Below are 15,647 nucleotides of genomic sequence, written 5' to 3' on the forward strand. Positions count from 1 at the left end.
GCTTAAACAAAGTAACATTAGAATTATTTAAGATTCAAGTGGCTAATACTACGTTCACACAACAAGCAAAAACGTGTTTTAACGCTATCTCGATGACATTTTTCTTGTTGCTAATTATTATAACATGTTTTAACTGTGTAGTGTGAACATGGTATACAACGTTATTTCGCTATTTTGCTAATAATGGTGTATACTATCGTGAACGTTATAGAGTTGTATTGTTAGTCTCTAGCCACTTCAAGGATTGAAAAAGCTTCTCTAACATTATATTTAGTAGTCAGACAGTTCAGCCAAATCTGACTATTTCAAATTAAATCAAATGCTTACAGAACAATAATGAAAGCTTACCTTTTTTGGAAACGTTTATATTAGTTGCTGTTCTGCAGCACATGAAAAAGCCAAAAACAATTATTTATTTGCTTCAGATCATTATGTGGCCATTGTAAAAGAAATCTGACATTTTAGCCTGGTGGGGCTTATTATACCATCCTACCCAACTACTCCACTAACCATGCATATAGAATTTGGCAGACCTACTTTGTTGAAAATGAAGTATTTCAAATTATCAGCTCGATTACCTAATCAATCCTGAAATACCAAAAGTTCAGTAATTGAGCTGAGAATTTGACAACTTCAAAAGCCGATTTTCAACGAAGTAAATCTGTCAAATGTGTTATATCCGAATTGCTGAGCTTTCAACATCTTGGATTGCTAAAACGTTCAGTTGATCGAAATTTTGCGACGTCGTGCGAAAATTGAGAAAGCTTCAAATCCCGGTTACAAAATAATAAATTACAATTAATTACTTCCTATAGTCTGCAATCTGTCTGGTAATCAATTGACAGATATAACTTAACAAATTGAACCTGACACTTGATGCAGACAGTGAATCTTCAGGGGACACCTCTACAAAATGCGGTGTAAACCGTAACTCAAAATTTCCTGGACCAATCGTACTGAATTTTGCACAGTTTTTCTTCTTCACATCATTGCCCAGGTAACTACAAAAGCTTTTTGCAAAATGCTTGATATTATTTTTTCAATAGCATTTTCATCGTTTTTTAGCAATAATCGGACTTTGGCTTCAAAGTGATACGAAAAGTTCAAAAATCGACCATGAAATAAAAGCTCCATTAGTTACTTGTGGAGTGATGTTTAAAACAACTATGCAAATGTATCAACGATTGGTCCAGCAGATTTTGAGTTATGGTCTACACCGCAAAACCAGTTTTCGACGTGGCACCTGACTGAATAGACAATCTTTGCATCGAAAAAAAATAATTAAGGAATCCAATTTTTTGCCGATAATACTTTACACAACCGACACGATTTAGGCGATTCTTCCGCATTCAACTTTTTGTGTCATTTTTCCAAGTCATTTGTCCAGTCTCAACTTTCACAACTTCTTTCAAACCCTGCGCATTTCTGTTCTATCACTAAGAATTAAACGACAATTTGTTCTACACTGGAAATGCTAATCGTCCAAGATCTGATGGAAAATTATAATTAGTGAATCGATTGCCTTGTACGCAGCGCACCTGGGTTCGAGTCCCGACCCCGCACATAGGGTTAGAAATTTTTCCTAAGAGATTTTTCTAACCCGAAGAGGCGAATGACCTTATGGTTAAAACCTCTATAACTGAAATTAAAAAAATATATATAATTAGTGAAAAATATAAGCACGCAGAAAAATTGAGCATATTTAAACCAAAAATATGTGTTATTGAATCCTACCATTTATTGTTTATTACTTCGAACAACAAACTTATTGGTCTGAAAATATTTCTTTATTGCAATTACAATAAATTTGTGCTTTCAATAAAAACATTTTTAATTTCAGTTATTTTGTTTTAATTTCAATAAAATATTTATTAAAAAATGGAACAATAACTTTTTTTATTGAGACAATAAATACATTTTATTGGTTTCAATAAATAAATTTATTGTCTCCCGACCAATAATTTTATTTATTGAATTTAATCCATATTTTTATTGAACCTACAAATCTTTTTTCTGCTTGCAAGCTTCGATATTATTTAAATAACGATCAAAATGAGAATATTCGTAGCAGATTGTTTGCCTTCATAGTGTTACTTAGGTTGTATGGCATGGCTTTATTTACAATCTTTTATTTAGTCTTAGTTTGGATTCTTTCGAAAGCAGTAAAAATATAAGAAAACTTCCACTTGCTTATTGTGTTCTTTGCGAGAAGATATAAGTAGAAAAGGATGCAAATTGTGATTATATATTCTTTTCTTTTCCTTTAGTTAAACTAACTAAAAAATTGTGGGTAAATTAAACAGCTTCACTCATTTTGATAGCCATAAGTAAACTAACAAACGAAAACAATTTTTATTTAATTCAGCTCTGCATCCAATTATAAAATTCGACTTCCGCTAACCTGCAATATAACTCTTCGACATGGCATTTTCAAATGAGCGTGCATCACCTTATGGATAGGACGATAAAGAATATCAAAAAAAATTACATTTAAAACTCGATTATACCTGTTTTTCGTACGGGATAAAACTTGCTTACTAGCCCTCATATGGTTTGTGTGTAACATGGGCCATAATATTGCACATAAAGGTCGAAAAGTTGATTCAAATTATTGAGATGTATGCAAGAGGAATATGGCGCCCCTTTACACTGTTTTCATTTGGCTTCAGGATGCAGCCATTTCTGCGATGACAGGTACTAACGTCTTAGACCGGACTAAACTCTGGTCTAAAATCAAAGTTAGTACCGTGCGGCAGTACCAACTAGCTTCAAGCTTACCGCTAAGTGTTTTTTGCGATTTCTAGACAAAATGACAAACCTTCATTAAGAACGTGGCCGGCGTCGGTATTGATCAGCATGAAGGGATCAATATAGATTGTACAATGTGGCTCATCATGTTATTCCCAAGCACGTTGTTCCAATGAACATTTTGCAACCTAATTTGGTTCTGGTCAATAACGGAGTAGCAACTACGGGTGATCTCTTATGCTTATACCTAAAATGACAAACCTTTCATTAGGCCAGATTTTAAAAATTGAGTTAGATTTTCCCAAATTTAACAAAAAACCGATTGATGCATGTTCTATGAAGACTAAAATGTATGTCAAATTATTTACTTTTGGCTTTAGTACCAAGAATATTTATAGATTAACTTCACAACTTTTTGAAAACAAATCAAAACTGAAACTGCTCTAACAATCTCTCCGCCCACCAAATTTAAAAAAGCTGAATCCCTCTGGTACAAAGACTCGCCATCTCTAACGTTTGTTTACCATTTATCTGACAGTGCCATTTCAATCGACCATTCAACTATCTAGGATTGAATCATATAGCTATTAAAACCTTTCTAGATTTTCAAGCTTTTTGTAGGCACGAACTCTCTCAACGTACAAATTAATTCATAACTTTAAAATAACATCTCTAACGTTTGTTTACCATTTATCTGACAGTACCATTTCAATCGACCATTCAACTATCTAGGATTGAATCGTATAGCCATTAAAACCATTCTAGATTTTCAAGCTTTTTGTAGGCACGAACTCTCTCAACGTACAAAATAATTCATAACTTTAAAATGAATAACATTTTTTTGAAAAGAATTCTATTAATTTGTTTTTTCGTGGATATAAAGCATAATTTTAGCTATATTTTACATATTTTTTTCTGCGCATCTGGTTCAAATGCTAGAACAGATTATGTTACACAATGAATGTATACTAGGGCATCGCAAAAAAAAAATTTTTTTTGAATTCTCAAAGCCCCCCCCCCACTCATATTGTGACAAATGTCAAAGTAAGCTCAGATGCCAAATTTCACATCATTTGGACAATTTTAGACCCCCGCCCACTTCGCTTGAAATTTTTTGGAATTGCTACTATGGGAAAATATGGAGGAAAAATACATTAAATGCTATAACTTTTGAAGTAGCAATCAGGAAATTAAAATTTATACCTCTTTTGGAAGGAAATAATCTAAGTATTTGAATGAAGATATAACTGTTTCTAGAAAAATACGGGAAAGTGGGGTACTTGGTCATTTTGGCCCAAAAATCCCCTATTTTTAATGATTTTTCTGCTCCGTGATGCAAATCATACATATTTTGTAGTTTTTCTAATGTAAAAAAATCTCAGAAATCGAACGGAACCCTTTTGACCTTAGTCCGAATACGAGAAGTTGGGGTTAAATGGCCTTTTGATATTCATATTAAACTACATCATTTTCTCGTGAATATATCTCTATTATTCTTCACTCAATTTTCATAAACTATACCTTGTTGAATGTGGAAAATCCTTAGAATTATAACAAAAATAGATTCGTTACCGGTAAAATTCAGGAACATCAAATTATTTTACATATAGTGTCGATTTCACATTTTTATCATAAAATCGCACATATTAACTCCATTTAACAACAAAATTCTTATTTAATTTACTACTTTTATTGTAAAATATGCTTGGGGATCACATGAGAAAAGTTTCATTCCTGGAAAAATAGGGGAAGTTGAGGTATTAGGACAAATAATGAAAAAAATGAGATTTGTAGAGTAAATATCAAAAAGTTTGATGTTTCTGAATTTTACCTTTAACGTTTTTATTTTCGTTTTATTTTTAGAATTTTACACGTTCAATAAGTTACATTTTATGAAAATTTATTGAAGAATAATAGAGATATATGCATGAGAAAATGATAAAATTTAATATGACTGACAAAAAGCCCTATAACCCCAACTTCTCGTATTCGAACTAAGGTCAAAAGGGTTCCGTTCGATTTCTGAGATTTTTTCACAACTACAAAATATGTATGATTTGCCTCACGGAGCAGAAAAATCATTAAAAATAGGGGATTTTGGGGCCAAATGACCCAGTACCCCACTTTCCCGTATTTTTCAAGAAACAAATATACCTTCATTCAAATACTTAGATTATTTCCTTTCAAAAGAGGTGTAAATTGTAATTTTCTGATTGATACTTCAAAAGTTATAGCATTTAATGTATTATTCCTCCATATTTTCCCATAGTACCAATTTCCAAAAATTTCAAGCGAAGTGGGCGGGGGTCTAAAATTGTCCAAATGATGTGAAATTTGGCATCTGAGCTTACTTTGACATTTGTCACAATATGAGAGGGGGGGCCTTTGAGAATTCAAAAAAAAAATTTTTTTTGCAATGCCCTAATGTATACAGTGACCCGTTTTATCAGCCTCCTGGTGTACGTTATGAGGAAATTGACAAAATCGGTACATATTTTTTCTTTCTTTTTAATAGCCCAAAGCTGTTAAAATATTTTTTTCTTCAGTTCCTAAACATGGTCTCATTATCCTTTCTTATTATTTAGTAGGAATTTCTTAAAGGAAGTTTCCCTGCGCAAAATTTAAAAAAAATGTTTTTGTTTTTGCATATTTTGTATATTTATGATAAAAAAGTGCTCGAAAGGATTTACTCGGATTTGACGTGGTTCGTCTGCTAAAGTCCATCAAACGCCTTTTCATTAGGCTGACAAAGTCGGGAGCAAATTGGGGTTTGATAAAATTGGGGTTTCACTGTATTGGTAATTCATATATCGCATTACATATTTTCTCTAAATAATATAAACTCATTATTTGAAAACAATCTCAACGATCCGTAGGGGAACCCGGGGCTATTCGGACTTACCTAATCAAATCGTCCTTTTAGGTGGCTAGATGTGTTTATCGGTCAAAGGTTTTAACTGTTAGTTTGAAACCTCAGCTACATTTCGAAGCCATAAAATTGATTTGTACCACTCCATGGCAGCGCTAGGCGACGATTTGCAAAACTCTACGTTTTTCCATCCTTTTACAATGTAGGATTAATTCGGACCTCCCTAGAAGGCAATTCAGACGGTCATTTTTTAATTTTTTTTGTAATGGAATCATGTTTACTTATATATTTTTATTGGAGAAACTCCTTAAGAAACAAAAAGAATGTGTTAAAAAGTTGCTGCCGATTTGAGCATTGTGCATTATCTTTGCTGTGGCGTGGCAATCACGGGTGCCGACGCGAGCCGTTGAAGCTTCGTACGCTCATTTAGCATAAAAGTGGTAAGCGTTTTGAAAATATCAGCGTGTTCACCGAAAACAAAAATCAGGGCCGAGTGTCATATCCCATTCGACTCAGTTCGTCGAGATCGGAAAAAGTCTGTATGTGTGTGTGCCTGTTTGTGAATGTGTGTGTGTGTGTGTGCGTATGTGTCAAATAATGTCACTCATTTTTCTCAGAGATGGCTGGACCGATTTGAAAGGTGCAACCTTCCCATCGGCTGCTATTGAATTTTGGATCGATCGGAATTCTGGTTCCGAAATTACGGGTTTAAGAGTGTGGCCACACAGAAATTTCTCTGTAGTAAGGCGTGAAGCAGCATGCCTCATTCTCATTATAAACTAACGATAATGAAGCATTCGTCGTATACCAGTTCAACGTGCAAGTGTATTCATGAAAAGTGTCGTCGGACAGCGCAGTTTCGATGCAAGAGAGACGCAACTTTTCAGTTTTGAGAATGTTTATTTCGTCATGCATCTGTTTTGGGGAAGGCATGAGTTTCCTCTCGCCGGGAGGGTAAGTTCATTCAAGTACTCAGCTTTCTCACGTTTAACTGTTTGCGTCAGGCATAGGTTCTCATTTACGCATGAGAATGAGTGCTCTCGTGCAAGGGGGAAATCGCTATATTCGTTCATTTGAAGCTTCACAATCTAAGCCCTGTTAACGAGTAACGCCGATAAATTATCGTGAAAAATGTATCGTATTAACAACCCTGATCAAAAAGATGTACAGTAACAGCAACAATAACAGAAATATGTTTTACCAGCACTCAGTAAATAAGGACCTACTCGTTTAACAATGAGTTTCTCCCACTTGCGTCTGAGTTTCTTATCATATGTGATACGACTATTGGCGATATAAATATAACATGACTCTTTGAATGAATGTGAAGTTATTGATTTCATTAATTTAATGGATTTTATTATTTTATTATTTCATTGACTTCGCTGATTTCATTTATATGCTCTAGACAATTTTGTCGAATCAAATATATCTACATTTCTCGGGTTTATGCAATTATTCGCCAAGACAATTTTAGTTTGGTGTACGCCATCTTGGTTTTCATCATTGAAACAAACATAAATTGTTAAACTGTTAACAATTGCTCAGAACCAGCCATTTCGATATTGTCCCATCGACTCTCAACAACTAATTGAACTCAATTCAGCTGTCTATTCGGCAGCACTGCACACGAATTTACTACTTCTTCTTTTAACCACAGCGCCGTGTATAGAAAAAACCAGGTTCGGTTTTCTAAAGCCGAACCGAAACCGCTGCTGAGAATACATCAACACAAATAGAAACTCGTGCACACATGTAAACGGTGCTGAGTGACTCGGTTTGGATTTAGAGACTGAGACTCTGTTGAGTTTTTGACTTCGTTTACCGTGTGAACGAAATCAAAACCGAATACGATGTGCATCGCTCGTTTACAAGTGTTGAGATTTTGACAACCGTACCAGTGAATGTACGTACCGGTTGGTTTTCTTGCCCACCTCTGATAGACACACACAGACATTTTCCCAAATCGTTGAGCTGAGTCGATTGGTATATAAGGCTCAGCTCTCCGGGCCTCGGAAAAAAATTTGAAAGTTTGAGCGAATTCTATACATTTCATTTATAAGAAATGTAAAAAGGTTTCTAGAAATGGTAGTACCCCCTTAAGAAAAGTGAAGGTGCTAATCAAACTAATCAAACTTCATAAAACTCAGCTGAAGACACCTAATCCCAAAAACATTAACCAGAGCTAAAAATACTTTTGTTCGTAATTTTCCAGTTTGTGACCACGGTTGTTTTGTTTGCGTTTATTATTAGTATTCTGTCAATAAACCTGTGATTTATGACGACGGTTCTGCATACATCTATGGATACCAAACATGACCCCATTCGGCATCAATTTCCACTGACCAATCAGGAGAAAAACGGTAATTTTTACCAGAAACATATAGATTTAGTTGAAATTGTGTTTAAAACTGAGTTCGAAATCGGGGTCAATATGACCCGCTAACACCTTATTCGTAACTTTTTTTGTACAGCCTTTCAGGAAGGAGCGAAAATTTTAGATGCAAATCTTAAAAAGTTATCGCATTTTGAAAGTTCATTTGGGGTCATTTTGACCTCAACACCTAAAGAAGTTTAATAGCGTTTTGTCTGGGTATGAGGCCTTTCATTTGCAATTGGTGTGGATAAGATCGGATCAGCCATTGCTTAGAAACACGAATGAGAGTTTGTCCGTTACATGCACACATACAGACACACACATGCATTGTCCCAAATCGTCGAGCTGAGTCGATTGGTATATAAGGCTCAGCCCTCCGGGCCTCGGATTTTTTTTAAAGTTTGAGCGAATTCTATACATTTCTTTTATAAGAAATGTAAAAAGGTTTCTAGAAATGGTAGTACCCTCTTAAAAAAAGTGAAGGTGCTAGCCGATTTATAGGCGTAATTAAACTTCATAAAACTCAGATGAAGACACCTAATCTCAAAAACATTAACCAGAGCTAAAAAATACTTTTGTTCGCCATTTTCCAGTTTGTGACCACGGTGCGGCGTTTCACCCGCATATGCTTCATCTCTCCCGCAATGACTTTTTTATAAATGTTCGTGCAAATTTGATGACTTTTTGTCATGAAAAAAACCATTTCACAGTATTTTAGAAACTTGTCAAATGATAAAAATGATTTCATCAAATATTTAATGGTTTATTTTGAAGCACGATCGATTTTTAGAAATGTGCTGCATCTCTCCCCAAATTACCCTGACTGATTTAATTTATTATTTTTTTGCGCCTAATAGCTTTAAATTTGCAGAATATATTAATTGAAATTTAATACTCAACAGAACGTCTGTCGTCCATCGATGTTAACTAAAGCTACTTCACGTACATCGATTTCATCACGAGGTGGAAGCCCAAGCGAAGAGTCTCCCCACATGCCCATCGGCACACGTCCGGCTCCTGTCGGTGGTGGACCACCACCACCAATACCCGAACGCACAACACCGGGTGTAGGATCAATAGGCCGCCGTGGAAGTTTTAGCAGTCAATCTGGTGAACCACCAGAACAACCAACAGAAAAAGTACCGACATTGACTAACTTCAGTCGCCGGGACTCACAAGGTAAGCTATGCTTCGACTTATTACTATTTATGCTTCTCATCTTAAGATTATATCTCATTCCGCTATCTGGAGCTGGGTTTCATTCTCATATTTGTAAAATCCCCTGTGTGACGAAATTATGAAATGTATATATATATATATATATATATATATATATATATATATATATATATATATATATATATATATATATATATATATATATATATATATATATATATATATATATATATATATATATATATATATATATATATATATATATATATATATATATATAAACAGTTCTCAACACTGTCGGCAATGGAGAGTAGACCGAATGCTTTCAGTTCACTTGCCATAAAATTAGCATGTAAGATAGTATTTGAATTAAAAAGTAACGTAGGTTTTTTTTGTTGAATTCGTTTGCATCAGTTGAGTAAACAACGTTCCCACATTCTTTTTGATTTTTAACGTGTTACGTGTTTAATTTGCCTTTGTTATTTGTGTTACGACCCCGTGACGAAGGCCAATCGAAAATAGTGTTATCCGTTAAGAAGCAATTTAATTTACCGTGAAAATCAATTTTATTGCTGCCCTATCAACCCGCTCATTTACGAGACAGCAGTAGCTTGTGGAGCGGCATTGTTCGTAGAATCGTGCAATCACAACAGTTCGGCGTTGTGTGGTGTGTGGTGTGATTGAACGAAAATGAATACGTTGCTGTGCCACTCGTGTGCAAATGATATTGCGGGAACGCACATCTCCTACCGTGGATTTTGGAATGCTACTTTTCATCCCAAATGCAGCGGGATTGCCGAAAACTGCTTTGACGATGTATTAAATAATTAGCAGATATTTTGGCTATGCAAATCCTGCACTAATCTGATGTCCGATAAGCGTCATCGACAAGCTGTAAGAGCTGCCTATGAGGTTGGACAGGAAGAGGTGTTAGGTGCACACAACCAAATTGTCGAACAACTTAAGGGTGAAATACTAACTGAGTTGAAGTTGGAGATTCGTTCGAATTTTACGGCCCTTATAAATTCTAATTCGTTGACACCGAAAACTACTCAACGTCCATTTGCCGAAGCCAGTCGTAACAAAGCTCGCCGTCTTTTCCCAAATAAAGATGGGGCTAAATCTGATGTCTCATCTCTATTACGTGGTACTGGTATGCCTGTTTCACCATCTCTTGGCACGACAACAGTAGCTGATCGTACATCAAAGTTTTGGCTTTACCTCTCACATATTGCACGCGATGTTTCTGTTGACCAAATTTCCATTCTGGCGAAACAACGTCTTATCACCGATGACGTGGAAGTCGTTAGACTCGTTGCAAAGGATCGTGACGAAGCACAATGAATTTCAGTGTTATCGTTCCTTTGGATAACTTCCAGTGTTATCGTTCCTTTGGATAACTATCATCCCGCATTAGAAATATCCATTTCCATCATTAGTTCACCACAATATGAAGAAGATTTAGCTGTGAATCGTCGTAATTTTCGTAAAACTGATTTAGCAGCACTACGTCGCACCCCATCGCTGATTGACTGGAGTGTATTACTTGATCAAGTTGATGTAAATGCTGCAGTCGATCTCTATAACCGATTATTCATTGACTGTGTTGAAAAATCCGTTCCAGAATATCCACCTCCCAAGACGCCTCCATGGTCTAACGCCATGCTTCGGAATCTGAAACGCACCCGTGCCAAAGCCCTACGTGCGTACACAAATCGTCGATGCCCTATTCTCAAGCGCTTTTTCGCACTCGCCAGCAATGAGTACCGCTGTTACAATAAATTGCTGTACAAAGGATATGTGAACTGCATCCAACAAAACTTACGACGAAATTCGAAGGGATTCTGGGCTTTTGTTAAAACGAAGAGAAAGGAAACGGGTCTTCCGTCTAGGATGGTCTACAATGGCGAAGTAGCGACTACAACGGCGGAAAAATACTCCCTATTTGCCAGCTACTTTTCAAGTGTCTTCATGACTGATGTGCCATCTGCCATCGAGCTCGAAAACGCGACCCGTGATGTTCCCATTGGTGCAGTGGATATGGATGTATTCACTATTTCAGTACAATCGGTTCTCTCTGCAATACGGAAAACAAAATCGTCTTATGCTCCAGGACAAAGTGCTATGCCGTCTGCTGTTCTGAAAAATGTTCCGATATCTTAGCGATCCCACTGACGCACCTTTTCAATGTGTCACTTCAGCAGCAAAAATTTCCCGATGATTGGAAGTTTTCAGTTATGTTTCCGGTTCACATGAAAAATGACAAAAGCAACATCGTGAACTACCGGGGAATCACTTCGCTGAGAGTTGAGTCGAAAATCTTCGAAGCGCTTATCAACGAGGTGCTGTTTTTTGCTAGTAAACATTACATAAATCCTTGTCAGCACGGATTCTTCCCTGGTCGATCGGTTGAGACGAATTTAGTTAGCTTCACATCGTTTTGCATTGAAAACATATACATGAAACTCCAGGTGGACACGGACTACACAGATCTTAAGGCCGCTTTCGACACAGTTAACCATGAGATACTGCTTGCAAAGTTCGATAAACTAGGATGTACCTCGAGTTTCTGCCACTGGTTTCGATCCTACCTTGTTCACCGCGAGTGCGTCGTGCAAATTGGTGACAACGTGTCTGAATCTTTCTGTAATAATTCCGGAGTTCCCCAAGGTAGTACACTAGGTCCATTACTATTTTCATTATTCGTGAATGATGCGGTCTTTGTTCTAATGCGTGGAGGGAAACTATTTTTCGCCGATGACTTGAAGATATTTCTTGTGATAAGGGATGAAGCCGATTGCCGTGAGTTACAGTGTCTCATTGATACATTTTATCCTTTGATCCTTTGTGTTACGAAATGTTTTGTCATCAGTTTTCATCGTACAAGAGACATGCTTAATTTTAACTACAACATTGCCGGAACTCAGCTGCAACGCGTTGACCACGTAAAAGATCTAGGAGTTATTCTCGATGAAAGGCTAACTTATACCAATCACCTGTCAGCGACCATCGACAAAGCAATTATAATTCATCACAATTTCGTCACCGTTTGCTGTTCCATTAGGTCAATTATTTTTAGTTTAGTTCATTAAGACTTAGTGTCAGATGAACACAAATTTTTAATGCAAATACAAATAGGCGATAGCAGTAAAATAAATGGCCTCTTTCCCCGTTAAACCGTTGAGTAGACAAGATCGAAATAATAAAGTTTTATATCGTATAATAAAGTATCCCGAAGTGTTACTAGTGCGTACAGCCTTCTGTTTCTTTATTTCCCATTCATGATTGTCAGTTCGGCTCGGTGGTGCTTCCGTCTGTTGCCTGTCTGTGAACCCGATAAAACGAATTTCGCCGGACACCACGATCCTGCCTCAACAATATATATATATATATATATATATATATATATATATATATATATATATATATATATATATATATATATATATATATATATATATATATATATATATATATATATATATATATATATATATATATATATATATTAGGGTGACAATAAAACGACCATTTTTGAAATTACTAATCTACACCCCCTAGCGTCGTTCCAAATCATGAAAAAATGACACTGTCCAAATTTGAGCGAAATCGGTTAACCCTAACCCCTCCTCCAACGAGCTTAAAGTTTGTATGGGATTTTTGGCCAAAATGTATGGAGAAACACTCACAGTTCACATTATCGCCCCTAGAGGTCGCTGTAAACCTCCGACCACGGACCTAGGAAAGAGTTAAGCTTTTGAAGATATGCCGAACAAGTTTGTCGAAGACTGCAAGACAATCCAACTAAGCGTTAAAGAGTTATTAACGTTTAAAGTTGGATACTGCTGCTTAACATTCGCAAAGGGCGTACTCCGCTTATCTCATATATGTGACCCACATGCAAAGGTGGGGCAAGGTTAGGAAAAACGCATATATCTCTGAAACGACGAGAGATAGAAAGTTATGATGTTCCACAAAGTTGTAGAGAAATAAAAGGACTTTTTGGTTTCACTGGAAAGTTTCACGATTTCTCCGCATGGTGGCGGTAATGAGCCAAGCAATTTAAAGGGAATGCTCCTATCTGTACAACGCTAAGAGATAGAGGATTTGGATGGTCTACAAAGTTATAGAGTAGCAAAAAATACTTTATTTTCTTATTTGAAAAAATGCAAAATTCCACCACATGGTGGCGCCATTGAGCAAAATGAATTCAAGGTAATTCGCCTATCTATACAATGGTAAGAGATAGTGCAATCTGACGTTCTACGAAGTTGTAGAACATTTCAAAGGCTTTCGTGTATAAATATAATTTAGGCCGCATAGTGGTGCTAACATCCTTATATTATCGAGAATTTGAATTTTGCTTTGTGCGACTATTCCGGCAAGGAAGGATCGTCTCCTGATATAGCTGCAACATTGCTGCCGGCGCTCGTCGATCGCTCTGTCGTAGTAGAGACTGAACAAGCTGGGTAGTGTCATTTTGCTTTGTGCGTTTCATCGCGCATGTTGCTTGCTATCGCCGCAGAGATGTGGTGTATGTTGTTGCCGTTTTCGCCTCGAGACGTGCCATGTACTGCGAACCCAACTCAATTGATATTGGTTATACGAGTATGGGACTGATACTTCGGCAGCAAGCAAAGGGTGCTAGGGCAATTTGAATGCCGGATGGACAATAGTCATTAGATTCCAGCTCCGAGCAGCTTTTTAGGTACCTGTGCAAATTCTTAGCTCGATCTCTGAAACTATATTTTTGCACCCACTGTTTAAATTTTACATGGGATTTTGTGTGGGAAAATTAACTTTCATAAAATAATTCCTCCAGGAGTTGCCCATTGCTTCATAAAAATAAATCGTTATGTGACATTTATAGGAAATTCAACATAGAAACAAAGTCTCGAAAACCACAAAACGATTTGACGCTTGAGAAAAAAAGTTATTAAACAGAAACCGATTGATGCTCTGACGATTGATAAAAAAATCATTTTTTCTAGCACCACTGCTATTGGTTGTCCAATTATATGAAATTTTGTTTTGATTTAATCTTAATGTGTCTAAATCATTTATCCATACTGTTTGGCCACTTTGCAAGGGTTTTGAGAGATAAATTGAGGCTTCTTTTGTACATAATAAGAGAAAGTTAAAAATTTTGTATATAATTAGACTGTCATCAGCAATGATGCTATGAAAAGTGAAATTTTCATCGACCTTCAGAGCATCAATCGGTTTTTGATTAATAACTTTTTCAACAAGCCTCAGATCGTTTCGCGGTCTTCTAAACTTTATTTCCTTGATAAATTTCCTATAAAAACCAGACATCTACACTCAGGTTTTTTTTTACGCGGGGGATACGAGCCGCGTAAATGAAAACCGCGTAAATGAAAACCGCGTAAATTTCAAAATCCGCGTAAATGAAAACCGCGTAAATTTCAAAATCCGCGTAAATGAAAACCGCGTAAATTTCAAAATCCGCGTAAATGAAAACCGCGTAAATTTCAAAATCCGCGTAAATGAAAACCGCGTAAATTTCAAAATCCGCGTAAATGAAAACCGCGTAAATTTCAAAATCCGCGTAAATGAAGACCACTTAAATTTAAGAATCCGCGATAAAGGGGACCTCATTGATGTATACCGCGTAAATTCCAAAATCCGCGTAAATGAAAACCGCGTAAATTTCAAAAACCGCGTAAATGAAAACCGCGTAAATTTCAAAATCCGCGTAAATGAAAACCGCGTAAATTTCAAAATCCGCGTAAATGAAAACCGCGTAAATTTCAAAATCCGCGTAAAAAAAACCGCGTAAAAAAATACCGCGCAAAAAAAAACCGCGTAAAAAAAACTTGAGTGTATTTATTTTTAGGAAGTAACGGAGTATTTTGCAAAAGACGATTTCCTCATACGAAATCCCATGTAAACTTTAAACAGTGTGCGCAAAAATATAGTTTCACCGATCGAGCTAAAAATTTGCAGAGGGAGCTAAATGGATCCCAATAAGCTACTTTGAGTAAAATTTTATTTTTTTCATATAACCATGTCTCATGTCTTTCTGTCTAATGGTCAATTTTTCATCACATCTGGTACCACACATAACTTCCAAACTGGACAATACAAATCAATACTTTGGAATGGTAGTCCATGTGAGATCATGAAAACATGGATTACCATTCCAAAGTACTAAGTAACTCAACAGTGACATTATTTTAAGAACCCCAAAGTAGGCTAATTAAATACCAATACCGCGGCGGAGCCCTTTATTCAATGAAGCTCCATTTTTATCGTGACTAACGACTTACCTTTCAATATACGGGCCCTTTTAAAAATTTCGGTAGGAAAGTCGTGTAAGGTTTGGTACGCTTATATCTTTTGCTGTGCTGCATATAATTTATAATTTTGTTGCCATTTTGTCGAAAATAAGTAGAACAATGTTGTCAAAACGAAAAACTGTTTTGAAAAATTATTCGCAAACTGCTCGGAAAT

At 36.2% G+C, this 15,647-nt stretch overlaps 1 protein-coding gene across 1 annotated transcript in view; it reads left to right on the plus strand.

Annotated features, from left to right (window-relative positions):
* Nucleotides 1-15,647, plus strand: part of LOC131693967 (synapsin) — a 966,657-nt gene that overhangs the window by 933,755 nt on the left and 17,255 nt on the right. The window contains exon 9 of the mRNA XM_058982279.1: nucleotides 8,897-9,173. Within this exon, the coding sequence (XP_058838262.1) occupies nucleotides 8,897-9,173 (277 nt within the window). The remainder of the gene's footprint in view (nucleotides 1-8,896; nucleotides 9,174-15,647) is intronic.

The sequence above is a fragment of the Topomyia yanbarensis genome, chromosome 1 (genome assembly GCF_030247195.1).
Source record: "Topomyia yanbarensis strain Yona2022 chromosome 1, ASM3024719v1, whole genome shotgun sequence".
NCBI lineage: Eukaryota > Metazoa > Arthropoda > Insecta > Diptera > Culicidae > Topomyia > Topomyia yanbarensis.